Genomic DNA, 17286 nt, shown 5'->3' on the forward strand with positions numbered 1-17286 from the left:
AATTGGTCCTCTCGTTTTCTTCAATTTTCTTTTCTGCTGTTTCATAAAAAAAATTATAGTGAGAGGTTTGTCTGATAAAAAAAAAAAATCAAAATCATCATGTGAAAGTGAAATAAGTTGAGAAAGACACATAATGTGCATTATTGTTTGAAGCATTAAGCACACCGACCGGCCCGCCCGCACGGGGAAATATATTTTTTATTTAATGTTGAGAGATAGTTATAAGAAGCTTACTATTTATAATTTGTTTACTATTGATAATCTTTTTATTATTAATATTAAAGAATAAAAAAATTATTATTTTACTATTTATGGTTCTCATATTATCAATTTTATTTTATTTTCTCATAATCCCTTATTTCATCCTTACGGACGTCCCTCGATCCGGCTTGTCACCCTCTTGATATTGTTCTTTGAGAAAAAAAAAAGGAGGAGGAGAAGAAAAAAAAAAAGCAATATCATAATTATAGGGATTACATCAAATTTGTTTAGTAGATATAGAGTTCGATTTCACTAGAAGATATAAAATGATTGATTTCTATTATAAAATGATATAAAAAAAGTAATATTACTCACAATCTCTATATGATTTCATAATTTGATAAATGAGATATTATGAAGGGTCGCATCAATAAGGTCATTTAGTCTCACGTTGATTGAGGAGTATGAAAAACAAAGATTTATAAGTCCGTACTTACCCTTATTTGAAAGAACAAAATCGTACTAAAGATTATTATTTGAAAAAGGACAAAATCGTACTAAAGATTATTATCAACTTATGTCGCATTTAGAAGAGTCATTATCCTTTCAATGTATCGTAATGAATGTATAGAAGCCTGTCATGCCCAACACATAATGTGCATTCACTGTCAATGCGCTGGTTGGATGTGGTATTTATGGTGACTTAACGAAGGATTACTCGATCGAAAGTTGTGTTTATGGTTGATATGTTATTTTTCTGAAATTATTTGGCTTTTGCACTGTATATAGGTTTCTGCGCAAGATTTTTTGCATTTCTTAGTCGTGTGATTTCTAAAGATCGGAATGATGATTATTAAACAAAGTTAATACCACTTGATTCAATATAACATCTTCACTAGCAAATTGAAAGGTTAATATTTGGTTTTCGATGTGTCATAAGATGAACCTGTCGACAGTTTTCTAGATGCTACTTTCATGGTACAGTTTGATGTTCCATTTAGATACAGCCAAAAACAATAACACACCTCAGACGCAAAAGTGTAGAAGATTAGGATGAAATCTTGCTTTCAATTTTATCAACAAGAGATTGGCTAAGATACACCATCGTGTTACATGCCAAACAAACTCCAATTCACTAATACAGTCCACAATGCACCTGGTGAGCTCATATTTGTCCATAAGTCAACCCATAATATTTTCTAGAGGGCATCCATAGGCCAAAACATTTTCTTCATGAGTGTTCAGATCCCACAAGAAGATTCTTGAAAGAGTAGCAGAAGTTTGTGCTTGCTAGTGAGATCAGTTTTCCGGTATGGTATCTGCGTCTTTCCTCTCAGTAAATTTTCCAATAAGAGAATTGCTTTATTTTGTGTATTTTGCATTGAAGAAGAAAACTCAGTTGCTAAAAGATACCACCCAAGGACTAATGACTTTTTCAATCATCAACAACTTTGATCTCGTCTTAAAATCTCCGCAGATCTAAGTGAAAATCTTCCCCAGCAGCTTTTGTTCTGAATCAAGCTTGAACTGTTAGGTGTCCAACTTTTGCAACAGCAAAAATAGAACTTCAAAGAGAAAACCATAAGCGAGACCTTAACCAACTTGCTTAATCTTCCATCTGCTCTTTCTTTTCTGTTTAAAATCTTCAGGACCAACAAGCTTTGTAGTGCTCGAGTTCATTTCTGCAGATAAACGTAGTGCTAATTCAAATTTTCCTGCCCTTTTCAAGTCACTGATAACTGAACGATAGGCATAAACAGAAGGATGTTGAGATTTCTTCATCTCTTCAAATGTCCCAACTGCATCTTCAACATGCCCTGCCCGTCCATATACATCAACTAGGGCAGTGTAAGTAAGCAAGTCCATCTCAAATCCTTGCTCAAGCATTTCATTTGCAATGGTCTTGCAAAGATCAAGCCTACCAAGCCTCCGCAGACAGTTGATTAAGGTGCTATAAGTAATCATATCAGGAATATGCCCAAGATCTTTCATAACCATAAATTCAGCCATCATCTCATTTATTCGACCTGCTTTGCCCAATATCGCTAAAACTGTATTAAATGTAACCGTGTCCACTTTTGAATCCAGATTCTTCAACATTTGAAATATCATCAAGCATTTGTCAATCTGCCCAAATTTGGCGATCACGAAAATGATCCTGTTTATGACAGTAGGATCTTTACCAAATGTAATGTCACACACATCTTTGACGAAGTTGACTACCAGATCTGAATCAGCCACTTTCTGAAAAGCCTCTGCAACTTTGTTATACGAGGTAATATCAGGAGGCAGATTAGATATTAGCAAACTCTTGAAGACCTCGGAGAAAAGACTGAAATTATTTGATTCAATTATTGCCGTAAGAAGAATGTTATAGGTATTCAGACACACATTGATGTCTCTACTGTGCAAATGTCTTAACAAATAAGCACCATCTGACAGATTGCCTGATCTACAGAGTTTCTCAATATAAATAGTACAGATTTCCTTAACTGAAATTGACTCATCCTTCTCGGTAGAAATAAAGAGTTCCAAAGCCTTAATCGCATTTTCTTGTTCAACAGAAACCTGTGTTGTAATGGAATGTGTAAACAGAGTTGAAAATATAGAGCCAATGGCCATGTTATTGCATAAAACATTGTGAACAAGTGGGACACCCAAGATGTATCTCTGCAGGTAAAATTTTTTAGTTACACAAAAAGTACACGACTGTAAACAGACCTCATGCAGGGAACAAAATCTAAAAATCAGCAGAACCATGATGGAATGAACTGTTTTACATAATTTTAAGCAGTTATGGAAGTATTGTATATGGTTGCTTAATTCTACCTTGTAACAATTATTAGTACATGGCAATCTACTTAAATAATTTCCATCTAAAAGTAGGACAACCTGTACGGGGATAGAGTACAAAAAAATAGGGCATAGGAAGGGAATAGAGGAATAATGAAGATTCCGCTGAAAGCACACTTCATCTAAGTGGAAAGAATACCAGCAATGAAAACACAAAACATAAGATTCAAATAGATCCTGAACTTGTGGAATGAGATAGGGCGTTGAAGGCGACTTCTTCTAAGTAATTTTAATTGGTTATTTAGGTTGCTTCGTTTAATGTAGAAAATGTCATTGCAATGATGAGACCAAATATCCAGCAGTTCAAGGCAATGATAAGTTGTTAGATGACAAGGATTTTTTGTGGGTTGTTGGGTATACCACTTGTAGGTTGATAGAAGTAAATGAGAAGGAAGATTAAGAGATGGAGAAGGTTTGAACAGCCAGTTGTTGGATTGGTTTTGTGGGGCTTTAGAGATTTTATAGCAGAATTAGAAAATACAGATAAGACATGGGAAGAAAGAATTGGAAATGGATAGTTATCTTGAAATCATTCTACATCCTCCACACTCAGTTTGCTCATGAATCATATGTATTAGCCGAAGCCAATTTTCATCAGTGTACTGTATATCCCAGTTATATTTCTTGATAGGGGTAAAAATGGCAAACGCGCCACGTCAGCACGCCAGGTAGACACACTGCCCGAGGAGGCAAGCACTGATGCAGACTCGACATTTGCCGACGTCACCAGCCCTCAGCCAACCACTTCAGCTTTGACCTCGTGCGCTCGGTCGAGGCACAGGAGCACACCGACCGAGGCTCGCCATACCCTGCAGTCGCTCGGCCTCCCATGCAGCCCCAGTGGCAATGTCAGACGCCACAGAAGGTACAGTCCTGCCCTGCAAACGGGCACATCAGGTAACACCCGAACTCGTCTATAAATACCCCCAAGTCCCAAACAAAAGGGGGACAGACACTAGAAAGGACTTCCTCTTCTATTCCTCCAAAATCCCCTCCACATCTTTCTAACTTGATCGTCGGAGGGATCGGGTCGAACACCCCGACCCGATCTGTGTGCAGGTGGGAAGACGGCGTCGCCTCTTCCCGGAGCTTCTCCCCGACCCGAGCCGCCGACCTACCGACCCGAACGACCGATCCCGAACCACGGCGCCGACCGCAGAGAGACCCCGAGGGACGTCGCCTGAGATCCACGACATCTGGACCCCAGAACCAGCCGCGTCGGCCCCAAGGCCACGGCTTAAAAAGTTACTTACCGTAACAGATTGGCGCTAGAAGGAGGGCCAGATGTCAGGTGACCAGCAAATCCACCCCGGCGAGTCCTCACCCGCTAGGTTCCCCGCCTCGGGGGAACACCCCCCGCACGACGGAGCCCGCGACGAACGCCCCGCAGCGGTAGCAGAGCGCTACTGGCAACTGTTCAACGACCCAGGCTTGACGCCTCCCGACGGCGCCCCTGCTGGCCTGCCATCAGTATCACCCGAGGCTTTCCATGACCTCGCCCGTCAGGTCCGGACCCTAACCGGCATGATCCAGACCATCATCCCGATCGTCTCCCAATGGACCCCCTCGCACACGACTCGGCCCTCGCCACAACAGGAGACCCCTGTCCAGACTCACGTACCACTCCCTGAGCTCCCCGTCTCACCTCTGAACCCCGCAACTCGGCCGAGGAGCCGAGAAGCGGAAAACATGCCGAGTCGACCCGAGCCCGACGCTCCGACCGCTGACTCGACTAATGCCCTGCGGGCTCAGCTGCGTCTCGTCAGTCAAAGGCTCGACGAGGTACAACAGGAATTCCGCAAGTCAAAAGGAGAGCCCGGGGTGGACGGACGTCAAGCATCCCCGTTCACCCCCGAGATACAAGAGCAGGCGATCCCGTCGCACTTCCGCCTTCCCTCCCTAGACGCGTACGACGGCGCCACCGACCCGACAGACCACGTGGCCGCCTTTCGCGCCCAGATGGCATTATTCGGAACCTCCGATGCCCTGATGTGTAGGACATTCCCCACGACTCTCCGGGGGCCGGCCCGCACATGGTACAGCGGCTTGAAGCCAGGGACCGTCGCCTCCTTCGACCAGCTCGCCAAAGATTTTCAGCTTAACTTCCTGGCATATGCCCGACCCAAGCCATCCATGGCGTTGCTCCTCGGGCTCAATCAGAAGGAGGACGAGCCCCTCTCCCATTTCGTGAACCGATTTACGACTCAAATCCATGGACTGTCGGACGCTCACCCCTCTTTCTTGATGCAGGCATTTATGACAGGCCTCCGACCCTCCAGATTCTTCTGGTCGCTCGTGGAGCGACCCCCCACCGCAGTTCCCGAGATGCTCCAGCGTGCTAGTCAGTTCATCGCAGCGGAGACTTGGATGGCCGGAAGGCGAGAGGAACACAAAAAGGTTAAGTCGGAGCCACCCCAACAGCAACCGCCCGCCGCCTCTCGACGAAAGTTGGACAGACCTGACCCAAGGCCCCCTCTTCCCGCCTTGAATTCCTCTCGGACTGAAATATTCCTACACGAGAAGGAGAAAGGACTGCTCAAAGACCCTCGCCCGATGAGGAACCCGCGGGAGCTCGCGGACCGATCAAGATATTGCCGATTCCATCGGCAGCACGGGCACGACACCGAGCAGTGCTACGAATTGAAGAGACAAATCGAGGAGCTCATCCTCAGGGGACACCTCGGCCAGTACCTGCGGCCGAATAAAGAACGGTCTCCCCGCCCGGAGGGCCCCGTCGAGCGGCACATCGACGTGATAGCCGGGGGTCCTGCATCAGGAGGAGGCTCTATGTCAGGCAGGAAGGCGTATGCTCGAGCCGCCCCCGAAGCCTCAGGGCACGAGCTGGAGCCCGAGATTACCTTTCCAACTGGAGCTACCGAGCAACCCGACCACGATGACGCCCTGGTAATATCCGCCAGGGTAGCCAACGCACATATGAGGAGGATCATGGTCGACACAGGGAGCTCGGCCGACATACTCTACCTCGACGCCTTTCAGAAGCTAGGCTTGGCCAGGAGAAACCTAAGCCCGATGTGCTCAGCGCTCACCGGTTTTACGGGAGATTCAATATCGCCCTTAGGGTCCATTTCCTTGCCCTTGACCCTGGGGACCCCGCCGAGGTCGAAGACGGTGATGACCACTTTCCTGGTAGTCGACCTCCCTACCGCTTACAATGCCATACTCGGCCGGCCAACCCTCAACAAAGTCAGAGCGGTCGTCTCGACCTACTACCAGACCATCAAATTCCCAACTCACAATGGAGTCGGAGAAGCCACAGGAAGCCCCCAAGAATCCCGACGGTGCTACCTTACCGCCGTATCATTGGGCAAGAAAACCAGGACCAAGTCACCCCTGGCGGATCCGCGGGAAACAAAAAGACTGACTCCTCATCCTCAGCCGACGGGATCCACCGTCGACATTCCCTTGGTAGAAGCCCGACCAGACCGGACCGTGAAGGTCGGATCCGAACTACCTGAGCAAGAACGGGAACAACTCGTCGGTCTCCTACGGGAAAATGCCGACGTCTTCGCCTGGTCCCCGTCGGACATGACAGGCGTCGACCCAGAGGTCGCGGAGCACCACCTCAACATCCCGCCTGACGCCCGCCCGGTAAAGCAAAAGGCTCGATCCCAGGCTCCCGACCGACAGCGCGCAATACAAGAGGAGGTGGACCGGCTCCTGGGCGCGGGCTTCATAGAAGAAACCAAGTATCCCCAGTGGCTGTCCAATGTAGTCCTCGTGAAGAAACACAATGGAAGCTGGAGGATGTGTGTTGACTACACCAGTCTCAACGACGCATGCCCTAAAGACTGCTATCCCCTCCCGAGGATCGACCAGCTGATCGACGCGACAACCGGTCACGCACGACTCTCTTTTATGGACGCCTACTCAGGGTACAACCAGATTAGGATGGCGCCCGGGGACAGAGAGCACACGGCTTTCCTTACCGATCAAGGCGTATACTTCTACAAAGTCATGCCGTTCGGGCTGAAAAATGCCGGGGCCACATATCAGAGGACAGTAAACAAGATGTTCTCCCATCAAATAGGGAGAAACATGGAGGTCTACGTCGACGACATGATCGTGAAAAGCCGGGAGGCCATAACACACCTTGCCGACCTAGCCGAGGCCTTCGCCACGCTACGCAGGTACGGCATGCGACTCAACCCCTCAAAGTGCGCCTTCGGCGTCACCTCCGGGAAGTTCCTCGGGTTCATCGTGCACGAGAGAGGAATCGACGCTAACCCGGAGAAGGTTCAAGCTATAATCAATATGCAGTCTCCTCGGACGGTCAAAGATCTGCAGCGGCTTAACGGAAGACTCGTCGCTCTGTCTCGCTTCCTCGCCCGATCAGGCGATCGCTGCCTCCCATTCTTCAAGGCGCTCAAGAGCCCGCGAAGCTTCCAGTGGACACCAGAATGCGAGGAGGCTTTCGAACAAATAAAACAGCACATGGCCAGCCTCCCCCGGCTCACCTCCGTCTCCCCGGGTGAGAAGCTGCGCCTCTACCTGGCAGCCTCCCAGCATGCGGTCAGCTCCGTCTTGGTCAAGGAAAGCTCCGGCCAACAACTCCCGATTTACTACGTCAGCCACATCCTAAGCGGGCCTGAAGAGCGCTACCCTCCAATAGAGAAACTCGCGCTCACCCTGGTGCTCTCAGCTCGGAAGCTGCGCCCCTACTTCCAGGCACACCCAGTGGAAGTCATCACCGACCAACCCCTTCGGCAGGTCTTAACAAAATTTGATGTCGCAGGACGGCTCCTCAAATGGGCGGTGGAGCTCGGCGAACATGACATAAGCTACCTGCCCAGGACCGCCATCAAGGCCCAGGTGGCAGCCGACTTCATTGCGGAGCTGACACAGCTAGAGAACGCAGGCCCCGAGCAAGCTCCCGAAGCTTGGACCCTGCACGTTGACGGCTCGGCCAACCCAAAGGGCGCCGGCGCAGGGCTGGTCCTCCTCGCCCCCGATGGACGCTCGTTCGAGCGATCCCTTCGGTTCGGATTCAAAGCCACCAACAACGAGGCGGAGTACGAGGCGCTCCTGGCAGGGCTGGAACTGGCCCTCGAGATGCAGGTGGCCGCGATACGCGTCCTCACCGACTCACAACTCGTGGCTGAGCAGCTCAACGGCGGATACGAAGCTCGGGACACGACCATGGCGAAATACCTGGCACGGGTAAGGGACCTAACTGCCAAGTTTCGCTATTTCACATTGTCCAGCGTTCCGAGGGAAGAGAACGAGCGGGCCGACGCACTAGCTAAGCTGGCGTCGAAACCAGTCGCCGAAACACGACCAGAGATCGAGGAGCTCCCAACCCGCGCCGTCGAAATGACAACTACAGCCCCAGGCGGCGCTCCGGCCACATGGGTACAAGAGTTGCTGCGCTTCAAGCAAGATGGAACCCTCCCCCTCGACGAAGCCGCGGCTCGGCGCCTGCGTCGCACGCACGCGTGGTACACCGTGGAGTGTGGGCGCCTCTATAAACGATCCTTCACCTACCCCCTCCTGCGATGCTTAGAGCCAGACGAAGCCCAGATGGTCCTAACAGAAACCCACGAGGGGATATGCGGAGAGCATATCGGCGGGCGAACCCTGGCACACAAGGTACTCCGTCAAGGCTACTACTGGCCGACCATGTCCCAAGACGCCAAAGCCTACGTCCGGCGGTGCAGTTCGTGCCAGCAGCACGCCCGCACACCCCGACAGCCCGCGGCCCCGCTCAGCCCCATCGACTGCGCATGGCCATTCGCACAGTGGGGGTTGGACTTGCTCGGACCCTTCCCACCAGCCTCCGGACAGCGGAAGTACATAATTGTGGGGGTGGACTATTTCACGAAGTGGATCGAGGCCGAACCGCTAGCTACAACCACGGAGTATCAAATAGAGAAATTCGTGTGGAAGAACCTTGTGACTCGGTTCGGGTTGCCCAGGGCCATCATCACAGACAATGGACCTCAGTTCTCCAGCAGAAGATTCCAAGAATTCTGTGTCGATCATGGCATCCAGCTGAGATTCAGTTCGGTGGCCCACCCTCAGACCAACGGACTAGCGGAGGTGACCAACCGGACCATCCTGGACGGACTCAAAAGAAGAGTGACTGCGGCCCGATCGACCTGGACAGACGAACTCCCCAGCGTGTTGTGGTCGCTGCGCACCACCCCCAAAACCGCAACCGGAGAATCCCCTTACAACCTCGCGTTCGGAACAGAGGCTGTCCTGCCGCCCGAAGTAGCCATCACCACCCTCCGAACACAAAGCTATGACGAGAAGGCTTCGGACGAAGGACTTCGGGTAGCCCTCGATCTGCTGGAAGAACGGCGCGCCAACGCACATGTGAGAGCCCTTTCGTACAAAAGGGCGGTCGCAAAGATTTACAACCGAAGGGTGCGACCCCGACCCATCAAACTAGGCGACCTGGTCCTGCGAAGGACCGAGGTCAGCAACCCGAACAAGGCACGAGGCAAGTTAGCCCCAAACTGGGAAGGCCCATACCGGGTGACAGAAGTCATTAGAATCGGAACATTCCGACTCACCACAATGGCAGGTCATCCCCTGCCAAGGACTTGGAACGCCCAAAATCTCAAAAAATACTTCCCGTGAAGAAAAATCCGGCTAAAGATGAAGCCAGGCCAAAACACAGACAACCTACTCGAAGGGAAAAACATGTTCATTCAAAAGGCGGGTTACAAAGAGTACAAAAGATCATCACCCCTCAGGGGCATCCGGGCTGTCATCAAAAGGAACATCGGATGGCATGCCGACATCCAGGTCCTCAGGGAAGGAATCGAAGGGATCCTCCACAACCTCCGAGCCGGGATTACGCACCCTGAAACGAGCAAGGGCGACCCGATACCCATACTCGTAGGAAACCCGCCCGGTCCGAACAAGGCCGAGCTGGAATCCCGGGGAGCCTTTATAATCCTCGATCAGCTTCTTGTCCCTCCCCGGCCTCTGGCGGGTCTCAGCATCGAGAGCCTCCGAAACTCTCCGTGCCTCGGCACGCGACTCCTCAAGGCGCCTGAGCACCTCGAGGGAGTCCGCCCTTGCCGAGCGAGCCTCGGCCACCGACGCTCTCAGGTTCATCTGGAGCTCCGTATTTCGCCCCTCGGACGTCTCTAGCCGCATCTGGAGCTCCGCGGACCGCTCCGTAGATGCTTGGAGCTCCGACCGAAGGCGCACCGCCTCCGCCTCCAAATCCGAAGCGCGTCGCTCGGCCGCCGCAACAGCCTCGGGGCCCGCTCCAGCCCGAGCCTCGTCCGCCTGCTTCCGAAGCTCGGCATTGCGACTGCTCAGGGCAGCGATGACCCGTCCCGCATCACGGACGCGATCCATCAGTGCAGCGACGTAATGGTTACCCTGGAGAAGCAAAAGGGTCAAAATCAGGCGCCCTAAAACGCACAAGCAGAAGGGCAAGACAACACTTACCCACAACAGCGACTTGGCGGACTTGCTAAGCAGAGTCTCGGAGGATAGAGTATATAAATCCCGAGCTATGTCGGGATGCAGCCCTCCGCGGACGAACTTGGCCGCATGATCACCATCGGCCCACACCCGGCTACCCCGGGTGAGACCGTCCCACCGCCCGACTAGCGGGTCAGTAGCAGCGCCGCGCGGAAGAGCGCCCACCTCCCGCGCCAAGTAAGGCTCGCCCGCCTCCCCGAGCGGAAGACAAAGGAGCTCGCGAATGGAGGGCTGGCGAGGCGCCCCCGTCACAGCATGTCCGCTCGGAGCAGCCTCGCCCTCTGTCTGACTCCTCGCGGCATGATCCGTCGACGCCACCACGCCCTCAGCCCCCGCCGGCACCATGACACCTCCTGCTGAGGCCGTCACCGCCTCAGGACCGCCGCTCGAAAGCACCCGCGCCCTCTTCCTAGGCCGACCGGCCTCGACGTCCACGGGGGCCTCGCTTGCTCCCGCCCGGGTGACAGAAGGCGAGCGGTTCGAAGCAACCGCAGGAGCCTCTACCCCTCGAAGGGCCTCAAGACGCACCATCTCTGCAAGAAAAGCCAAAAACGACAATCAGCTAAGCGGGCGACCCATGAGCGAAAAAGAACTCCTAAAATCGCCCCAAGGGGTATACCTAGAGACACCGGGCTGAGACCTGCCTCCGCCAACCATCGCTCGGACATGTTTCGAATGGCTCGGGAGGCCGGGAGGATCTCTCTAAGCCTCTGGAGTCCTCGGCGCCCCTCGTCGTCCAAAACTGGGACGGTGTTATCTATTACACGCGCCCCCCAGCGAACCCCAAAACCCCAATCTCCCGGGTGACTGACGAAGAAGAAACGCTCCTTCCACCCCTTGTTGCTGGAAGGGGCCCCGCTCACCCGAAAGCCCGCTCGGGCGGACAGGTAGTAACCCCCCGACCCCTTAGTAAGACGAAAGCAAGAAAGGAAGAGGTCACGGGTCGGGGTTATGCGGGCATAGTGACACTCTCCCAGAAACGCCGCCAGGTAGCGCCACGAGTTCGGCGCCATCTGAGACGGAGAGATACGCCACCAGGAAACACACGAGGTTATGACGGGGTGGAAGGGAAGGCGCAGCCCGGCCTCAAAAGCGTCTATAGTAAGGGCGAAGCCCCTAGGGATTGGGTCATATGCCCGTTGACCGGGCTCAGGAGCACGAAGGACGAACTCCGCCGGGATACCATAACGATCCCGGAGGAAGCTCAGCGACGACTCACCCACGGTGGAGTCATGGTCGTGCGACCACATCAGGGCCTCAAGAGCCCGGGCCGCCCTCTCATCGGACGACGAGGCGGGATTCGGTGAAATCGCCGTCTCCACGGTTTTCGAAGGGGACGAAAGGGAGGAGGAAGACGCCATTTCTCACTGACCTTTGGTAGGGAAAGAGGGAACGACCGATGCAAGACGAGAGTAGGTGCACGAAGCAGCGTGATGAAGACAGATGAAAGAGCCCCCAACGGCTAAACCTCAGGCTGCTTATAAGCAAGGCCGCATCCCGCCGAAACGCAACCCCTCGTCTCCCGAAACACGCTTCGAAAACAGAAAAGCATCACCTCGCCTTAAATGAAGTATAACGTGGCTGCCGGCAGCAGCGCGGTGCGAAGGCGCCCAATCATGTCAGCCTCGAAAACCGGCAGCAGCGCGGTGCGAAGGCGCCCAATCATGTCAGCCTCGAAAACCGGCAGCACCAAAAGGGGGAAACCCTTTACTTCCCCCAGAAGAAAGGCGACCCGGCCTCCCACGCCCACGTACGAACAGCCGATCCCCGACCGCAACCAATCACCAAGCACTACGCCATCCCGAGACGCCTGCGCGGTCACCCCGTCGGTTGTGTTCCTCGGCCCCCGGCTCTACGCCCTCCCGAGACGCCTGCGCGGTCACCCCGTCAGTTGTGTTCCTCGGCCCTCGGCTCTACGCCCTCCCGAGACACCTGCGCGGTCACCCCGCCAGTTGTGTTCCTCGGCCCTCGGCTCTACGCCCTCCCGAGACACCTGCGCGGTCACCCCGCCAGTTGTGTTCCTCGGCCCTCGGCTCTACGCCCTCCCGAGACACCTGCGCGGTCACCCCGCCAGTCGTGTTCCTCGGCCCTCGGCTCTACGCCCTCCCGAGACACCTGCGCGGTCACCCCGCCAGTTGTGTTCCTCGGCCCTCGGCTCTACGCCCTCCCGAGACACCTGCGCGGTCACCCCGCCAGTTGTGTTCCTCGGCCCTCGGCTCTACGCCCTCCCGAGACACCTGCGCGGTCACCCCGCCCGTCGTGTTCCTCGACCCTTGACTTCACTTGAGACGCACCCGCACGGCCAGCCCGCCTGCGCTGCGCTCCTCTGCCCTCATCGGTCCCATTGCCTCCGAGTCCAACCCTGCTCGGCCTCCTGACTAAGTTGCGCACCTCGGCTTCGCACTGCTCGAGACACGTTCGCGCGATCAGCCCACCTGAAGTAAGAAGCCATGCATCGTCTCCCCGCATGCAAAAACCGACGCATAGCTCCTTTCGGGGGGGGGGGGGCATATGATAGGGGTAAAAATGGCAAACGCGCCACGTCAGCACGCCAGGTAGACACACTGCCCGAGGAGGCAAGCACTGATGCAGACTCGACATTTGCCGACGTCACCAGCCCTCAGCCAACCACTTCAGCTTTGACCTCGTGCGCTCGGTCGAGGCACAGGAGCACACCGACCGAGGCTCGCCATACCCTGCAGCCGCTCGGCCTCCCATGCAGCCCCAGTGGCAATGTCAGACGCCACAGAAGGTACAGTCCTGCCCTGCAAACGGGCACATCAGGTAACACCCGAACTCGTCTATAAATACCCCCAAGTCCCAAACAAAAGGGGGACAGACACTAGAAAGGACTTCCTCTTCTATTCCTCCAAAATCCCCTCCACATCTTTCTAACTTGATCGTCGGAGGGATCGGGTCGAACACCCCGACCCGATCTGTGTGCAGGTGGGAAGACGGCGTCGCCTCTTCCCGGAGCTTCTCCCCGACCCGAGCCGCCGACCTACCGACCCGAACGACCGATCCCGAACCACGGCGCCGACCGCAGAGAGACCCCGAGGGACGTCGCCTGAGATCCACGACATCTGGACCCCAGAACCAGCCGCGTCGGCCCCAAGGCCACGGCTTAAAAAGTTACTTACCGTAACATTTCTGACAAGTTGTTCTGTGAATCCAGGTCTAACGCAACTAGGGTCAAGTCAATTTTGTAATGGCAAGCCTTTCCTACTCCTGTATTTGTTGCTCCATATATAGAACACACAACACGGGAGTATTGTATCCTTGAATAAGCATGGATATTAGCATGTGAATGGATACAATGGAACTGATCGCATGACAAAACAAAGATACAAGAAGTACATATCCGGAGCATTGGAAAATAATTTTACAACGTTATATACAACAAATACATTATGATGATGTGTTACAATATGATATAAGTATGGAGTGAAAACAAGAGGGTCCATTTCTGATGATATTTTAATTAAACACTAGAAAGCTTCATCTGATTCATGAGATGTGGGCATGCATATATGATGTGATTTTTGGAGCAGATTCAAGAATCCATGAACTCTAATGCAATGATCACATCATAGAACATACTTTCAGCATTCTAGTAACTTAGTAAGCCACTTTAACATCTATGAAGAATACGCCAGTATCTAGTCTAGTACATGCTAGACATTTCATGACTAGATATTATGTCTCTATAAACGTGTATTTTTTTTTTCTTTCACATTATTCACTATGTGCACTTCATTTTTCAGGCCTTGGTTCATTTTAATTTTACTCTGCTATATGAATTTTCTCATAACAGCTAAATGCAGCATTACTGCTGTTATTTTGAAGCTCTGCTTATGTCAAAACCAACTTCATATTTTTTATGCGAGTGTGCAACCATGTATTCCAAGAATTCTAAGCTAAGCATCGGCTCCAATCTCAGTATATATAAACCAACTCGACATGATTTCATTCCCTCATTCCGAAGTAATAACAAAAATTAATCTTCAATAAAATACTCAATAACGTGATTATGTTTCAGAGACAACATTCATCATCAAGATGGCAACTTCGAATCAGAAGTTGAATCCAATAGTATGTCACCAAAGAATGTGCCAATCATCGCATGCCTCGCCCCTTTAACCGGGACCGATCAATATGCCAAGACTCAAAATCAACCACAAAAGAACCTAGAGGGAACCACGCGGAAAGGGTAAGAAGACGAAGAGAAGGGTGACTTGCCAATCCTGTAGAATACGAGACCGACGGGAATCCACAGAGGTGAGGCGCAAAACCGCTCCTTCTCCCACGACTTCCGATCAAGAAGGCTCCTACAATCAGAGCGCAGTTACCACGGCGGCCTCCGGAACACGGATGACGATGGCTCGATCTGGAGAATAGAGTCCGCGGCAGCGGCCGACATACACGACGAAGCCAGTTCATTACTCCCTTCCCGCCGTCTCTGGCAGATCGACCTCTCCGAAGACGTCGTGCCTCTGCCTCCGCCTCGGGGTTTCCGGCAGTTGTATACGATCTTTGTTGCCTGCCGACGAACTCCACCACAGCGATTGTTTTCGGCGGAACAAAGCCTAGGGTTGTAGCCGAGCCCAGCCGAAGCCGAGCTTCGAGCTGCTCGGGCTCGGTTGGTTGTAGTTTCTATTGAGTTCAAACCCGGTTCAAGTTCGGTTCGAAATCGACTCGACCCTAAACTCGAATTGATGGAAATCGAAATGTTCTTTTGAGCAATAGTGAGACTCGTTGGCAGGAAACTGTTTGTTTTAGCTTATGTTCATCTCATAAAGAATCGATTATCCTCCCATTGTTACGGTAAGTATTTTTTTTAGCCGAGACATGGGGGTCTGCTCGGTTGGTTCTGGGGTCCGAATGGCTGGGATCAGGCGCGCTTCCCCTCGAGATCTGGTGGTGGCCGATCGCGGGGAATTGGGCCGGCGAGGTCCTCGACGCCAGGTCTGCTTCGATCGAATACCTGCACACAGGCCGGGACGGTGGTTTAGCCCGACCCCTCCGACGATCAAGTTAGTTCCTCGGAGAGGGGTTTTTTTGGACCCAGTCCGTGAAACAGAGAGGGCCTTTGGTTGAGTAGTTTTTCTTACCTCTTCGTCTAGGACTCCGGGGTATTTGTAGATGAGTCAGATGTTACCTGATGTGGCAGTTTGCAGGGCACTGGGGTTGTGTGGTGAACACGGCTACCGCAAGGTATGGGCACGCCTTGGTCGATGCGCCCCTTTGCCTCGGTCGGGCGCATGGAGTCAAATGCTGAGGTTCGTTGGCCGAGGATCGGTGACGTTGGCGCACATCAAGTCGGCATTATTGCTTGCTTCCTCGGTCAATGCCTTCTTTTGGCTGGACCGGTCGCGGGGGTCATCCAGGCACAGTGAGCGAGGGTGCACAGGGCGCGGGTGTTAATGCTCGTTCCCTGGGGCGTCGTGTCGCTCATGGTTGGCAGATGTCGTGGTACGTTATGTCAAATCCGTCGTGTTACGTCAGGTCTGTTTTTACCCCTATCATATTCACCCCCCGAAAAGAGCTATGCGTTGGCTTTTTGAGTGTAGGGGGTCCGATGCATGACTTCTGACTTCCGGTGGGCTGGTCATGCAGACCCGAGGGATGCGACGCAGGCAGGTCGGCCGCGCAGAGTTGGACTTGGGGGTTAGGGGGCCGGCGAGGGCCGAGGAGCACAACGCAGGTGGGTGAACCGCGCGGGCGTGTCTCGGGAGCCGGGGGCCGAGCAGCACGGCGCAGGCGGATGAACTGTGCAGGCATGCCTCGGGAGCAAGAGGCCGAGGGGCATGACGCAGGCGGGCTGGCCACGCAGGCATGCCTCGGGTGACGTATAGCCGAAGAGCCGAGGGACACGACGCAGGTGGGCTGGCCGCGCAGGCGTGCCTCGGGTGGCGTATATCCGAAGAGACGAGGAGCACGATGCAGGCGGACTGGCCACGCAGGCGTGCCTCGGGTGGCGTAAAGCCGAAGAGACGAGGAGCACGACGCAGGCGAACTGGCCGCGCAGGCGTGCCTCGGGTGGCGTAAAGCCGAAGGGCCGAGGAGCACGATGCAGGCGGGCTAGCCGCGCAGGCGTGCCTCGGGTGGCGTACAGCCGAAGAGCCGAGGGGCACGACGCAAGCGGGCTGGCCGCGTAGGCGTGCCTCGGGTGGCGTATATCCGAAGAGACGAGGAGCACGACGCAGGCAGACTGGCCACGCAGGCATGCCTCGGGTGGCGTAAAGCCGAAGAGCCAAGGAGCACGACGCAGGCGGCCTGGCCGCGCAGGCGTGCCTCGGGTGGCGTAAAGCCGAAGGCCGAGGAGCACGACGCAGGTGGGCTGGCCGCGCAGGCGTGCCTCGGGTGGCGTAAAGCCGAAGAGCCGAGGAGCACGACGCAGGCGGACTGGCCGCGCAGGCGTGCCTCGTGTGGCGTAAAGCCGAAGAGCCGAGGAGCACGACGCAGGCGTGCCTCGGGTGGCGTAAAGCCGAAGAGTCGAGGAGCACGACGCAGGCGGTCTGGCCGCGCAGGAATGCCTCGGGTGGCGTAAAGCCGAAGAGTCGAGGAGCACGACGCAGGCGGTCTGGCCGCGCAGGCATGCCTCGGGTGGCGTAAAGCCGAAGAGCCGAGAAGCACGACGCAGGCGGACTGGCCGCGCAGGTGTACCTTGGGTGGCGTAAAGCCGAAGAGCCGAGGAGCACGACGCAGGCGGTCTGGCCGCGCAGGCGTGCCTCGGGTGGCGTAAAGCCGAAGAGCCGAGGAGCACGA

The 17286-nt window shown here is 53.8% G+C and overlaps 2 protein-coding genes across 2 annotated transcripts; both read right to left on the reverse strand.

Annotated features, from left to right (window-relative positions):
- Nucleotides 1-1249: 1249 nt before the first annotated feature.
- LOC103972222 (pentatricopeptide repeat-containing protein At1g11900) lies at nucleotides 1250-15150 on the reverse strand. The gene is made up of 2 exons (XM_065091021.1): nucleotides 14758-15150; nucleotides 1250-2769 (listed from the first exon to the last, which is right to left on the reverse strand). The coding sequence occupies exons 1-2, from the start codon at nucleotides 14956-14958 to the stop codon at nucleotides 1795-1797; spliced, it is 1176 nt and encodes a 391-aa protein (XP_064947093.1). The 5' UTR covers nucleotides 14959-15150; the 3' UTR covers nucleotides 1250-1794.
- LOC135597690 (uncharacterized) lies at nucleotides 9746-14735 on the reverse strand. Its single transcript, XM_065091020.1, has 2 exons — nucleotides 10483-14735; nucleotides 9746-10413 (listed from the first exon to the last, which is right to left on the reverse strand). The coding sequence occupies exons 1-2, from the start codon at nucleotides 11047-11049 to the stop codon at nucleotides 9763-9765; spliced, it is 1218 nt and encodes a 405-aa protein (XP_064947092.1). The 5' UTR covers nucleotides 11050-14735; the 3' UTR covers nucleotides 9746-9762.
- Nucleotides 15151-17286: the final 2136 nt, after the last annotated feature.

Source organism: Musa acuminata, chromosome BXJ1-11, assembly GCF_036884655.1.
Source record: "Musa acuminata AAA Group cultivar baxijiao chromosome BXJ1-11, Cavendish_Baxijiao_AAA, whole genome shotgun sequence".
In the NCBI taxonomy this organism is placed as follows: Eukaryota; Viridiplantae; Streptophyta; class Magnoliopsida; order Zingiberales; family Musaceae; genus Musa; species Musa acuminata.

Excerpts from the sequence above, each read along its gene's own strand:
- LOC135597690 (XM_065091020.1), bottom strand. The coding sequence starts at position 11,049 with ATGGTGCGTCTTGAGGCCCTTCGAGGGGTAGAGGCTCCTGCGGTTGCT. Across the intron at positions 10,414-10,482 it reads CCGCCAAGTCGCTGTTGTGG|GGTAACCATTACGTCGCTGC; the intron begins GTAAGTGTTGTC and ends TTGCTTCTCCAG.
- LOC103972222 (XM_065091021.1), bottom strand. The coding sequence starts at position 14,958 with ATGAACTGGCTTCGTCGTGTATGTCGGCCGCTGCCGCGGACTCTATTC. Across the intron at positions 2,770-14,757 it reads TCTCGTATTCTACAGGATTG|GTTTCTGTTGAACAAGAAAA; the intron begins GCAAGTCACCCT and ends ATTACAACACAG.